Genomic DNA, 13,998 nt, shown 5'->3' with positions numbered 1-13,998 from the left:
AATGACCTCATTATTTGACTCAGGTGTGTTGAAGCAGAGACATCTAAAAGTTGCAGGACGCTGGCCTCGAAGCCTCGAGTTGGCCCACCGCTGCCCTAGACACTCCTCAGGGTGTCAGGAGACAGGACACCCTGATGAGGAAACTCATTTAGGTTGTTTGTATCCATGATCTCATTCTTTTGGTCACTGCCCAGAGGTTGTGATCACAGATGGGGATAGTAACGTACACCAACCGGTAAATCGAGAGCTTCTGTCGACAGCTGAGATTACAACACTATTTCTGAATATTTGGGTTTCAGCAGGTGTTCTGTGATGGGCCTCACCTCCAGGATCTGAAAGCGAGGCCACAAAAGACAGAAATGCTAGGAATGAGGATGAGCAGCGCTGGAACCCAGCAGGGAAACAAGGAGATGGCTCATCTATCTTTGAGACATTCATTCGATCCAGCTGAACACTGATTGCTCTGTTTTAGATTTACTTAGACAACAAACCGCTTTATCAGACCTCTGAACTGATTCATTAAACATCTGACAGAATATAGAAACACAGACTCACAGCAGATTGCAGACGGGAACACGGGTCAGTGTTTTCATCACTGAACGAACCAAGGTTGTTTAATTATCTAACTCAATTTTTCCCCCCCCATCAAATAAGCATTACTCTGCCAAATTGATCTCAAAGGCCAAACCGAGAGGACCTCTTCCCGTGTCCTCTGGGTCGGCTGGAAGACTCAACACAGAGCAATGCTAGTTAACAAGGCTGACTATGGAAGAATGCCTTTAGTATCTGAAGGAGCAACGATGGGATGGAAACGTTGCTGAGGTTAAATAGAAGGCACAACCAAAAGGTCCTGAGGTATACCAGCCATCCACACTGTGGCAACGTTGAGCAAAACATTAACCAGATAAAACATAGAAGAAGGGTTAAAAACTTTAATTAAAAGTCCAAAAAGTACAGTCTGCTGAGCGTGACCTTAAAGGCACAGTGTTGAGAACATTCTGGGAGCCCAAACTACCCACATTAAGAAGGCCTTTGGATTCGAGATGAAATTCTCCAGACTGCCACTCAACAATAATCTAGACTCAAGAAGATATGTATGCAGCTGACTAGAGGCCAGCATGATAAGCGCTTTATTAAGATTCTGATAAGGCCACCAGGGAAGAGTCCCTTCACACATCTAATCAACTGAGAAAATCAACTACAGACCAAAGAAAACATCACAGAGAACATGTATAAGACAAGACTGGTGTTGGCTTGATGTTTTTAGGTCAGTTCGTCCTGGCTGTACCGGATGGAAGATATCCGAAAAAGAAAAGGTTGAAGGTCATTGAACCTGTGTCATTGAAATTACACACGAGATGTCAAAGCTAAACACAATGGCAAACAAGGCAGTTTTAACAGTTCAGTTTGGACATAATTTGGTACAACTGCAGATGTCAGTGATTTCATCTGCACATAGCTGCTAAAAGGCAGATGTGTCGGCGTATTGAAGAGGGTAACAGGGTTACAGGGAGCTGCTGCAGCGCCAGGCAGCCAGTCAAAACAATGACCATCACCAGATACAGAGGATCCCTCCAAGTTGCAGATGACGGCATTCCTGGGTTGGAGGCCAGTTGTAACATTGTGGAATTTCCCCACCATGTGTGGGAGTATAGATGGCAGACAGTCGCGCAATGTTGAAGCCAATGGACACATAGGGGTGCATGTTGCATCATCCCAAAGAGCGGGGGGGGTCTGGTGAGAAATCCCTCTTGCAAACCCAAAAACATGAACCTGTTTGGCTTCACCTACTGATGGAATTCAAGGTTTCAACACTTCAGACAAAGCTCATCCACAACATGACGATGCTAAACCAGCAAACCATCGAGCGTCAGCGGCTCGGTTTCGGTAGACATCCATCTCTAACTGCTTATGACTAGAAATAGGGCGAACTGACCCAGGGCCTTTCCTCAAGCACAACAAGAGATTGAAAAAAAACTTCTAAGATTTTTCTAAGAGGATCATCGATTGGCAGACATAAGAGTGATTTCTACTTGGATGACGGTGTTTCAATTGGACACAGAAAACATTGGACGAGGCCGATTCTGCCAAGAAATGCAAACCTTATTGAAGCAAAAGAGAGACATGAGATGAGACTGCAGCCTCATGTCACGTTACGCTTCTCTTCAGATTATGTTGAAGATTTAATTTCAGTGTTCTGAACTAAACTCTGTATGATCCCAACATACTTTCCTCTACCTACTGAAGTTCTTATTTTAACTCTGGTTGAGCTACTGAAATATTCTCCCCATAAAGTCATAATTTTTCCGGCCAGGTCTGCCATTGTAGACAACGTGGCATTTAATGGCGTGCACCTTCATCTTTTCAACGCAGGCTGAACAGAGCTGTGTTCAAATCTGAAAAGTAAGTGAGATAATGCAGCAAATAAGAGACATAACTCTAAGAGCTAGGCTAGAAGAAGACTAAGTGCTGTTCTCTACACTAACCACCTGAAGTACAGTTCTTCCCTCTGGACTGGCTTTGGAAATAATAGCAGCATGAAAGAAAAGTAAAACCATTCTGCTGACAGAACTCTTAGTACTGGGGTGGGGATTTGGGGGGATTAAAGGCTCGTCTCCATTTCCCACATCCCTTTTAGTCAGTCAGCCTGGAGGAAGCTCATCCTCTCCCTGAATCCGAGAAAGTCTCCAGGATGGAAATACAATGTGGGTGCATTACCTGAGCAGAGCTGGTTGGCACGTCATTGAGGCCAGATGCATAACAATGTTTCCATCGGATGCGGACACTGTTTGAGACCAACGGTGGCCTTTTGTGTTTCACACGAAGATGCAAAAACCTCTGGCTGCTCCTGGATGGGGGATCGTTGCTATTGGTTACCAAACTGCTGGAGTGAAGGCGGCAGCAGACTGGGAAGGGATGAGCGTGCCAGTGGTGATGGAGCAGCTGATAATTCTCCATCACTGTTCCAAACATCCAACTGGAGAAGTGAAGCTTCATTTGGACCAGGATCAGTTCTAAAAGATGTTTTCTGCCATCTTTCAACAACACAGTCAGTTCTTCTACATGACGGTCTGGTTTACTGTGGAGGTCAACCTCTGGTCAACACTGTGCGTCATTCTCCAGTTTGAGTTTGTTCATTCGGCAGGGGGAAACAGAAACCACTGAGAAGTGTCGCGTTGTTGCTGTGCATCTCGTTTGCTCCTGCAGAGCAAATTCTGCTTTGAAAAGAAAAAAATGGAATCATAGATGTGTGTACAATTTCAGGAAACTTGCGGTTTACGAGTGATGACAGTGCATGAACACGTTTTCTTGATCTGTGTGAAACAACCATTTTGATCACGAAATTGTTTTATGCATCTGGCCCCAGGATGGGGTGAAACATGGAAGCTACGAGGGGTTAGGGAGTGGAGTCACAGAGGAAGAGTTCAAACGATGGCATTGCTGCCACGGAGGCCGACCCCGCGGGCAAACTGCTCCAGCAGGCCGGAGATGGCGCCGGAAGGGCTGGGGGCCGAGGACCTGAGGCCCACGGTGGAGCTGTAGGCGGCCAGGAAGATCTCCCGAACCGCCTCCAGGCGGGCCTGGCGCTCCGACGGCAGCGAGCACCTGCAGGAGAACCACAGGGTTAGAGTCAGACAAGCAAACACAGTTCTCCTGAAGCATCAAAAAACATGGTTTCAAAAACAAACCAGCCCGCCTCCTCGCAGCAAACCCTGTCACATTGCCCACATGGTCTGCTGCACCACAGAGACAAAGACGTTTGGTGACGAATTCAAGCTACGGATCCAGAAGAACCTTCAGCTGTCAGCAGTCCACCTCTCACTGACCTCAGCCTTCCAAACCCTGACTGAGTATTGGATCTTTGCCTTCTTCCCAGAACTGCGGCTGTTGGAGGTTTCCAGCCCAGCCCAGTTTATCAGGTTGAGGTCTGGACTTTGACAGGAGCAGTGGATTGGGACCAGCGGTTAAACAAAAGTTACATTTGTCATTGTTCTAATGGTGCGTTCACACCAGATGCGCTCTGAGCACGTTTGGTTTACATTCAAAGTCTATGTGGAGGCTCGTCGATGGCACGTCGCGGTGTGATTTGAAGCGTTTTGAGCGTTTGACGCACATAACGCTGGAGTTGGAAAATCGGAACTTTCACTGCTGGACGCAGAGCGTCAGCCAATCAGAGAGACTCTGCCATGTGGCATAGTGTTGCATTTTCTGATGTGATAGAAGAAAAAAAAAAAAAAAAAAACTATGGAGGACCAACTAATTGTCGCTGTTTGCTAGTCAAGTTATGACTACAGATACAGGAACAGAAAAGGACATTGTGTGAAAGTGGATCAACGAGGAATTTGGAATGTCAAATAAGTTTCAACTTTTACCATTTGAAAATATTTCCCCCTATCTGAGCTATCCAAATCCATCCAGCAAAAACAGAGTCACGTTAAATAAACGCTGAAAAAACATTGTATTTAGACAAAATATGCAGGAGACTTGAAGAGTTTGAGGAACATGTATGCCAAGGAGACTCCTCTCAACGCTTGCCTGGAGCTACTTTGACGTATCTGACGCTAAATGTCTGACTTCAAAGTGAACATGCGTCACACTTGAAGAGTCAGACAGATTTTGGACAGGCGTAACGTGTTCGGTGTGAACGCACCACAAGTGTGGAGGAAGCCATTTGCATTTCAGTCGGCTGCCTGGTGGTGAAATCAGACTGATGAAGACTTAACTCAGGTTGAACTTTGCTCCTTAAAAAGTTTGGTTTTGAACAATCTTTGCAGTAAATTATCTTTATTCAAACGTATATTCGTCCTTTTCAATCAAGAAATTGCTTGAAAATTTTTCTTCCCCATAACATTTCAATAAACCTCAATTGTTTTCTTTCAAGTATGTACGGTAATCATAATAAGTTAAACACTAACCTGCAGGTTGCCTAAGGACTGACAAGTTAATCAATGTTACCATAATAACCAAACAGGATATGATTTTTTTTTTAAATGTTTGTTTCCATTTTGTGCATTTAATGGAAAATATGAATTAATTATGAAGCAACGCAGAGAATGGGGGCTGCAGTAGACTGAGCTGCGATCCTGTGGTAATGGTCAAGGAAATTCATATGAAGAAACGGCGTAGAGAGGCGAACATTGGGCCACTAGCACAAGAAAACACACCAGAGTTCCAGTAAAGCAACAGCAAGTAGATACAGACAGGAAGAATGCTGAGGTCTGGAGGAGACGCTGTAAGGGTTTGTTGCTGTTCAACCGTTACAGCAAAATTAACTCACCGACCAAAGCTGCTCGGCCAAAACTGACTGGTTGAAGAAGAAGAAATCAGGACAAACTGTCCAATAAAAGATCCACAGCGTGTAGAGAGAGAAGGTACACAGGCGTCCTCCAAGTATGGGTTTCCACCTCCGTCCCCCAAGGCGGAGAACCCACTGAGCCCCTCAGATCCCTCAGACTGACAGCAGGAAAGCCTGAATCTACGGCACCGCTCCATCCAAGAAAAGTATTCACGCCCCGTCAGCCGATGGTGAAGACTTCTGAAGCCGTCAAATCAAAGAAAGTTGAACATCACCGAGCTGCGGATCTCCCGTTCCATCAGAGAAGCTTCAAATTCTTCAAGTCTAGAAGATTTGCTCAGACTGGGCATGAAAAACCTGTTCATCTTCCAAAACCCTTTAGGTGTAGTATTAGGGAAAGATTAGACTACACTGATCACTTTTTCTACACTACAGAATCAAGATATACTGATCCCTGATTTTTTTATTAATTGAATAAACACATATCATCTGGATTATGCTTTAAAAAAATGCTGCTCAAACTGGGATTACAACTCGTTCACTCATTCTATGAACTTGGCATAGATTTTCCAGTCTCCTCACTTCAAGGATTTTTGCTGAACTACTGGGATTTACTGTCGCCGGTGGGTGAACGTTTCCATTTGAAGGTCAAGTAGATGACCCCAGGAAGAGACTGCAATGAAGGCAAGAATGTTTCTCTTGCAATTTATTACTCCAGCAGTTGAGCTTTAGACAAAAATAGTTTGGCACGATTTAATGGATTGATGTCATTTTCTGGAGCTGCAGAAGTAATTTGTGCTCTGCACCCACTAAGCTTTTCAATTAAAGAAGCAATCGAGATCATTTTGGAAGTTGAGTTTTTGACAATGGGTTTTTCACTAGTGGTAAAAAGTTCTGGTTCTTGTGTTTGATGCAAGTTTACGAGGTTTTAATAGGTTTGCCTTAAGCCGACAGTCTCAGAAAAACAAAACGACTCTCTTGAAGTTTTCTGTCTTAGCCACTAAAACAACTCCAGCCCACGCTGTAAACGGGAGTGTCTGCTGCGTTACTCAGTGGGAGCAGACTGCCGGCTGGAGAAGGGTGAGGCGTTCGGGTGTTGTTGGTGACACGTCAGCTTAATCAGACTGCCTGGAGGTCCTGCTTGGAAAACGTTCCTCGGACTCAGGCGTTTGGCCCGGTGTGATTTACACATGGGGCTGCCTGGAGCAGCAGTGAGGTCAGCTCACAGACAATGAAAGCAGCAACAGGTGTGGGAGGGGAAGCACAGCATTCCTGTGTACCCCATACAACCTGCAAAAATGCAGCCACTCCTATATTTTATCCAATATATCATAACAGAAGGTATTATGGTGCTTTCACACCAAACGCGTCTGATGCTTCAAGTTCGACGCGTCAGCACTTTAAATGCAGACGCTTGACATTTTTACTCTACACCTAGCGTTTCACACATCTGGTTTACTTTCAAAGTCTGTTTGGAGGCACATCAAGGGCGCGTCAGATGCGTCAAAATTGCTGAAGTTGTTTTCCATTGATGGCCCATTTGTCTGATCTGTTGGACACGCTTGACGTGTCAAAACGCTTCAAACTGTGTCGCCCTAGATGCAAAAAACGCGCCACAATAAGCCCTCGACGCCTCGACAAAGACTTTAAATGAAAACGACACACGCTTGACGCGCGGCACACGTTTGGTGTGAAGGCACCATTAGCAGTTTGAGACTGTATGTTTTTGAAACCCCGGCGTTTCCCCAAACAGCTGGTGTAGATTCTGGCTTATTTCAGACTCTGGCAGTGAGCAATGTTTCAATCACTACGTTAAAGAAACTTAACAGTTACGCATATGGACGGTCCAACACAGAAGACCAAACCCATCAGGTCAACCACTCAGCTGTCCATTTACCCCTCAAGGACAAGGGACTCTAGTTTGGAGACATTTTGGACAGTGGGGGGACAGATGGTTTACATTAAACACAAAAAAAAAACCTAAGTGGTGACCTCAGGTTTTATCTTTCTAACACCTACTCTACAGCCTTGACTTGCCTCCCCAGGTGGCTTTAAAACAATTCACACCTTGGGAAGTCTCACATGGCTTCATTAGGAACTTGCTTGGACTGTCTGACGACAGTGATCCAAACATTGAGCGTATTGTAGATGGAATTTTACTAGTGACACATGTCCTAAATGTCCTTCTACTGACCATTAGTTTCCTGAATACAAGCTTATTTCTTCAGTAGTTAGAACTGAAGAAGCCTTTTGGATGAAAGATGAAAAGTCTTGAATGAAACAAAAAACGTTTTCCAGTCTCCTTCTCCTGAAGCACTTAGAAAGCTCCCATCATTCCCTCTGGAATGGGACTAAACTGAGCCCAGAAAGACGGATGAATTTAAAAGTAGCTCAAAATTTCATGTGTAAATTCTGCGGCATGCGGTACTGTAGTTGAATTTCACTAGCTGAAATTCACACGGTCTGCATTCCAAAACTTTCATCTGTTCCAGTTTAACTTACGTCCGCCCACTGGGCCCTTCGTCCTGGAAGCTGAAGGGCAGTGGGGAATCGTAGGCAGAGGTGACAGCAGACGAGTTGGAGGAAACCGAGGCCATCGGCTGAGAAAAGTGGCCGTGGTCGTGGATGCTGCCACAACCGGAAACTATCTGCCAGCTTCCGTACTCTGTGGACAGGGAGGAGCCTGATCTGGAGTACTCTGCTGCTAACCTGACACACAAAGGCGACACAACCAGAAAGGTTAGACAGAACTTATCACTAGCTACAGTGCTAATGTCAGCACGTATACTGCAAACCTCTAGGAAAAAAGCAGCCTCGCACCACTTGGGCTAAGCAGGACGCTGGTTAAAGTTTGCATCCAGGCATCATCGTCAGTAGAAACCAACAGCTACGACTTACTTACTAATGTTGACTTGAGTTAAAAGTTTTGTCTGCTAGTAATGAAAGTTGGCCGATGATTGAGCACCAACTCTAAATCCAGAGAAACGGTGAGAATAGAACTAGAACTACATCCAAATTTGACCCTCATCGCAGGAAATCCTACAGGACGCTGTCCACTCAAACACATTCACTACAATCTGTCCATGATCCAACGATGGAATTGACTCCAATCAATAATAATACACTGTATTGCCAAAAGTGTTGGGTCACCCCTCCGTATCACTGAATTCAGGTGTTCCAGACTGCTTCTACCAACAGTAGTGAATGAGCGGCTCACGTTGGGTTCAGAGAACAGGATGGTGATGGGATCGTAAAGCATCCCATCTGCTAAACACGCCGCAGGCGGCTGTCAGCAGGAGTTAGAAGCAAGTAGAAGGGACTGGGAAGAAGAGCAGGTCAAGCACAAACATGAAGCACGGTCAGAAGGTGGTGCACTGCAGATTGAGCCTAGATCACCAATGTTCAGAGGACATCAGCTACAGACCTGCAAGGGAGTAGCAGGTGCTAGAAGAATGACGTTTCCCTAATTTAATGCTTAAGCTCACCAAGACGTTTTGGACAGTTTCATGTTCTGCTAGGGAATAGTTTGGGAATGACGTCCATAGACATGAACATTATGAATTCAGAGTAGCTAGCCTGCGCAGAGTCCAGACCTCAACCAGATAAAACACCTTTGAGGATGAACTGGAGCAGGGACTGTGAACCAGGGCTCGTCATCCAACATCAGTGTTTGACCTCACATATACATTTCAGAGGAAAACAGTCTAAAAACCCCAGAAATACACTCGCAACCTTATGGAAAGACTTCCATTAAAGGGACAGCATCATGTCAAATTCACTTTTATTTAGCTTTCCATCATGTTATAAAGTTATTCGCTCACCAAAAACATACTTGGAATGTTGTCTTGATTCTTTCCCACGTTTGAGAAATCCTTTAATCTCCTTGGCAACCATTTAGAGTCCCTAAGCATTTGCTCTCACAAAGTACCGCTTAGGAGCTGCAGTCTTCCCCCACTCAGCTCCTTCAGACTAGCCAGCAGCAATTAGCAAACATCTAGTGGAACTGCGCATCTGTTGAGCTCATTATACAAGCTACGTCTCATGGTAATGATCCTAAGAATGGCTGTAAATGGCATAATGGAGAAACAAACTATTTTTACAACAACTCAAGGTAACACAGTTACTTGATTGTGCTATAAAATTGCGCAATCTGGGTGGAAAACGCATAACACCGCCCCTTTAAGAACAAAACCTGTTCTAGCTGCAAGAAGTGGAGCAATCAGGTATTAGATCCTGTGGTTCGACTGTGGGATGTCAGTCAGGTTCATGTGTGTGAAGGCACAGAAACGTTTGGCAATATAGTGCATCTGCGAGCAGAAGGTCACGCAGTTATCATGGTTGATCATAGGACAGAGACGCTCACGTTCTCAACAAAAATGACAAGAATCGAAAGAGGAAAGTAACGAAGACTCATTAAATCATCCAGTTCGTTTTTATAACAACGCATGTTTAAATAGACAGTTGTCCAATTGGAAGATGGATGGAGACAATATGGATGGAGGCTGAAGTGAACTGAGAGGTCACAGAGCAGCAGAACAGTGAAGTAAGTCAGAGTGTTTTAAAATGAACACCCCTGACCAACAGTTCCTGTTCAGCTTTACGGCGCTCGGATGGCGTTTCTCTGAGTAACCAGGCAGATTACAACCTGGGGGTTTTCTACAGTCCCTTAGCTCGTCACGTCACTGCGTATTTCAGCAGTGAAAATGATCAGAGTTCTTGCAGCTGCCTGACTTCTGCCCACAGGCCACGCATGAAGCTGCTGTCTGAGCCCCGCACTGCTGCAAGGATGCAGAGCAGCTGCTGGCCAGCAAATAAAGGAGATCATACAAAATTCAGAGCCCCGATGCAGAGTGGATCTAAAAACCAACTAGTTCAATCGCCAGATTTACCCTCTTGTGGGGACAGCCAACGGGCTGCTGCCGGAGCGTGTGACGCCGTGGTCCGATTGGTTGGAGGAGGACGAGCTGGAAGACTTGGCCTCGTTGGCCGGATGGGAGAGAGTCTCATCCAGAGGGTTCTGTTTACACCAGGACACCATCGGCGGAGAGGAGGCAGGCGCTCTCCTCCTGGGAACAAAAAATAAATACATTTCCATCACTGACATCCAGACAGCAGCTCAGCAGCTCAGACTGAAGACTTTTACCATCCAGGTTTCAGTGGAAACGGAGACAAAAGAGAGAAACATTGAATGATGCAACTGGAAGTTACTGAGCTCATTTTAACTTATCATGCGATTAACTGATTTATTGTCTGAATGCAGGTCATTAAAACATGCGAGAGTGTGTGTGTGTGTGTGTGTGTGTGTGTGTGAGGCTGACCCGCTGGAGGCCTGGGGGTGGCCAGAGAACAGGTCCACGGGGTCAGCGTTGGGACAGGAGGCTCCAGCCAGCTCTTCGGTGATGAGGGAGAAGTCGCTGCTCAGACTGGTGATGCTGCCGCGGTCCCTGGACCCTGAGGACAGCAGCAGAACCGGAACTTTCATCACCACGGCAACAGGAACCACGGGAGGAAACAACCTCCACTCATTTAGACCACACAGATGTACAGACCTGGACAAAAGTCTTCATACATCAAGGTTCATCAGTGCATCACTAATGCTCTAGACCACCGGGAACTTTGATTTTACGTTTTACACACATATCATCCATTTAAAAAGAATATCTGTCGCTTCTTTCCAAGTGTCAACAACGAATGCTCTTTTTGTCAGTGTAACGGTGAAGATGTTGAACATTTATCAATATCATGCATCTTTAAGAGTTCAACCTTTTCTTCAGATGAAATAGGTGTAGTCAATCTAATTATAATCGTAGCAAAAGTGAAAAGAAAAATCCCTTCATGTAAAGAAACTTACTCATCAACACACATTGCCTCTGCTGAAAAACTTCATTTAAATAATCAGAAATGTGGAAAAACAAAAACCATCTATCTCATAGGCAGACCCTTTGCTATACCGCTTACTTTTTTTTTAGTTGTTGTAACAGACCCTTTAATACAGGAAAATAATACTGTTTGCATAGAGTAAAATGTACCTTTATTTTTATAGATTTTTTTTTTCCCAGATCACATTTTTTTCCAGCTTCATGAGTCTTGACCATTTGTGCATAAAAGTCCTAAGCAGAGCTGTACTTTTAATCTTGTAACTGCTTATTGTGCAGGAACAATAAGTAGTTACAAGATTTATTTATGTATAAATATATTTTGCTTTTTTTATACTTTATTTTACTTTAGGCCTTTGAGTAAAACATATAACCTGAATGTTTGTGGTTACCATTTTGTAATATCTCCATACTATTCTTCCTCTTTTTTTTCTTTAATGTAATCTGATATTACTTATTGTGTCAAAGATCTATTTTTGTATTATTTGTTCAAAATAACTTGGTTTTAAATTGAAAAGAAAGGTTAGTTCAGCAGCTGTGTAACTAAGGACTCCTTCCTGTCTCTAGGTTTTGGTGGCAGCCGTCATGTTTCAGAGCAGGTGGCAGGTGGACGTACTCAGCTGGCAGAGGTCCTCCACAGTGAAGTCACTCTCTTTGAAGTGGGAGTTTTTCCTCCTGAAATGTGACAAAGATGAACAGAAATGTGTCAAAGTGACAACAGATTTTGGACAGCAAGAAATGGAGAGAGAGAGAACGAGAGAGGAAAGCGGGCGTCACCTCTGTTTCCTGACAGCAGAGAACTTCTCTGAGACGATGTGCTTCAAAAAATTGAAGCAAAAAAAGAAAATCTGAGGAAAGAGAAACATTCTGTGTTACAGACAGAAAGAAAACTCCTGAAAGCAGAGTTTAGAGACATGGAACAGGAATACCTCTTCCCCTTTGGAGAGTCGATCTGGCAGCATGTGACTGGAAAAATGAAAAAAACCACGTCACTGACACAAACAGCAGCCAGACAGCAACGTCAATGGGCAGTTCATGCCAACATATTAGCTAGAACAACCTAACCTCACTTTCTTTTTCTACTACTCTCCAATTTGCATTAATTGCCGTTATTTCAACTGTTAATGGTGTTTTCTCAGTTATGTTCTGATTGGCTGAGGTACCACTCAGCTGCTAGCTTCTACTGTTGCTACGCTACGTTATGCTATGCTGCTGGTGCAGATGAAGGGATCGGTTTACCCAAAGAGAAACCAGTCATAAGCAATGGTCAGGTAGAGGATCTCAGCAGGCTCCAGGTTGGCATGCACGGCACCGTCCTGTGGAGACGACAGGAAGTCTCAGCTTTACGCCAATTGTTCACTTTGTGGAACAGACTGCCTTGAGAGCGGCAGATCTAAGTTTATTTAGCTTAGACAACGTTTGGGGTGATTTGATGACAGGTAGAGAGGAGAGGAGAGGACTTACTGCCCACAGGGAGAGTCTGAGGAGGGAAACAAACAGCGGCGTTCGGTCCCAGCCTGATATGCAGTGCACCAGCAGCCCGCTGTCATCTGAAACACAAAACACCCTTCAGGGACGAGCCTTTAGGATAAGAAACGAGGACAAACTCGAGCCATCTGGAACACTGTCAACACGGGGAGGTCAGTGCGTCATCCAGAGGGTAAAACTGACCAGCTTCCTCCTCTGACAGGAAGCGGCTGCTTTTGTTCGTACAGTTAGTTGAGTTGCCACGTATGCAGAATGGCAACGATGGACACCAGAACCTCAATGACCCGAAGGTCACCCTTCAGAGAGAGTGGGGCTCTAGGGTAGGGTACGGCTCAGCAGACGAGAAGTCGACTCGCTAACAGCAAGAGATGTCATTGTGGTGCTGTATAACAGAGGCCAGGCTGCGGCGCCACCTGTTGGGCCCTCTGACCACCAGCAGCAGGCAAGATGTCTTGCCCAAGGGACACAACAACAGAGACAGGCGTAGCAGAATCAAACTTCTATCAACGTTGCCGTCATCGCCCAGAGTGACTGCCTGCTGTCGCCATCGACTGAACGCCCCACTGGGTTTCCCTTTGATCGAAAAGTTGAACTGATTTGAACAACTGGATTACTGGGATCGTTTGGAAATGAACTGAAATGTCGTAAACCGGCGCTGTGGGAATGACCCGATGTGAGGTTATCAGCGGATGCGAGCGCAGCCGGTCCAGACCCAACCAACCCCCGGCAGCCACAGGCTCCCTTACCATCGCTGTTGATGATGTGGAGGAGCAGCTTCAGGTAGTTCTGGGTCTGCTCCACTAGGTCCCACGACTGGATCCGCCCATGCACACACAGACACATTAAAGAATGAAAACAATCATCTTTGCACCCCTTCTGCAACTCTAGGCTACAGCTTTAAACAAACCAACGCTATTCTTCCTCGCCCACTCTAGAATTACAAACGGTAGATATGTTGGGTGAAAATCAAACACTGAAAACATTTTCTGTGGTTAAATTATCACTTTAACCAAAGTTTCAGCACTGTGTTGTCACAAACAGGTACGTCTCTATAAGTAGGAATATCATAGAAAGTTCTTGATTTCTGGAATCCGATTCAAAAAGTGAGACTATTTTAAAGTTCATGACACTGGCATGCAACAACATGCATGCCATCTGTCAGAGGCTTCCTCAGAACTGCTGTAATACAGACTGCTACAGGAGATTCTTCCTGCCCACAGCCATCAGCCTCTATAATCAGTCTAAAGCAGGGGTCACCAACTCCAGTCCTCGAGGGCTACCATTCTGTAACTTTTAGATGCGTCTCTGCTCAAACACACCTGGATCAAATAAACTGCT

At 45.1% G+C, this 13,998-nt stretch overlaps 1 protein-coding gene across 3 annotated transcripts in view; it reads right to left on the bottom strand.

Moving 5' to 3' along the window:
• Positions 1-162: 162 nt before the first annotated feature.
• mtmr14 (myotubularin related protein 14) overlaps positions 163-13,998 on the bottom strand; it is a 19,614-nt gene continuing 5,778 nt past the window's right edge. For 2 of the 3 annotated variants that reach the window (XM_007573302.2, XM_016661345.1), the window contains exons 10-19: positions 13,407-13,473; positions 12,637-12,722; positions 12,412-12,488; positions 12,102-12,138; positions 11,950-12,020; positions 11,789-11,847; positions 10,615-10,747; positions 10,186-10,362; positions 7,799-8,005; positions 163-3,606 (exon numbers count right to left, since the gene is read on the bottom strand). In XM_007573302.2, the coding sequence (XP_007573364.1) occupies positions 3,426-3,606; positions 7,799-8,005; positions 10,186-10,362; positions 10,615-10,747; positions 11,789-11,847; positions 11,950-12,020; positions 12,102-12,138; positions 12,412-12,488; positions 12,637-12,722; positions 13,407-13,473 (1,095 nt within the window). In that variant the 3' untranslated portion in view covers positions 163-3,425. The remainder of the gene's footprint in view (positions 3,607-7,798; positions 8,006-10,185; positions 10,363-10,614; positions 10,748-11,788; positions 11,848-11,949; positions 12,021-12,101; positions 12,139-12,411; positions 12,489-12,636; positions 12,723-13,406; positions 13,474-13,998) is intronic. The other variant, XM_007573303.2, reaches the window with a different exon arrangement.

This window comes from Poecilia formosa, unplaced genomic scaffold (assembly GCF_000485575.1).
Source record: "Poecilia formosa unplaced genomic scaffold, Poecilia_formosa-5.1.2 Scaffold324, whole genome shotgun sequence".
In the NCBI taxonomy this organism is placed as follows: Eukaryota; Metazoa; Chordata; class Actinopteri; order Cyprinodontiformes; family Poeciliidae; genus Poecilia; species Poecilia formosa.
This window is presented reverse-complemented; position numbering and strand designations above follow the sequence as displayed.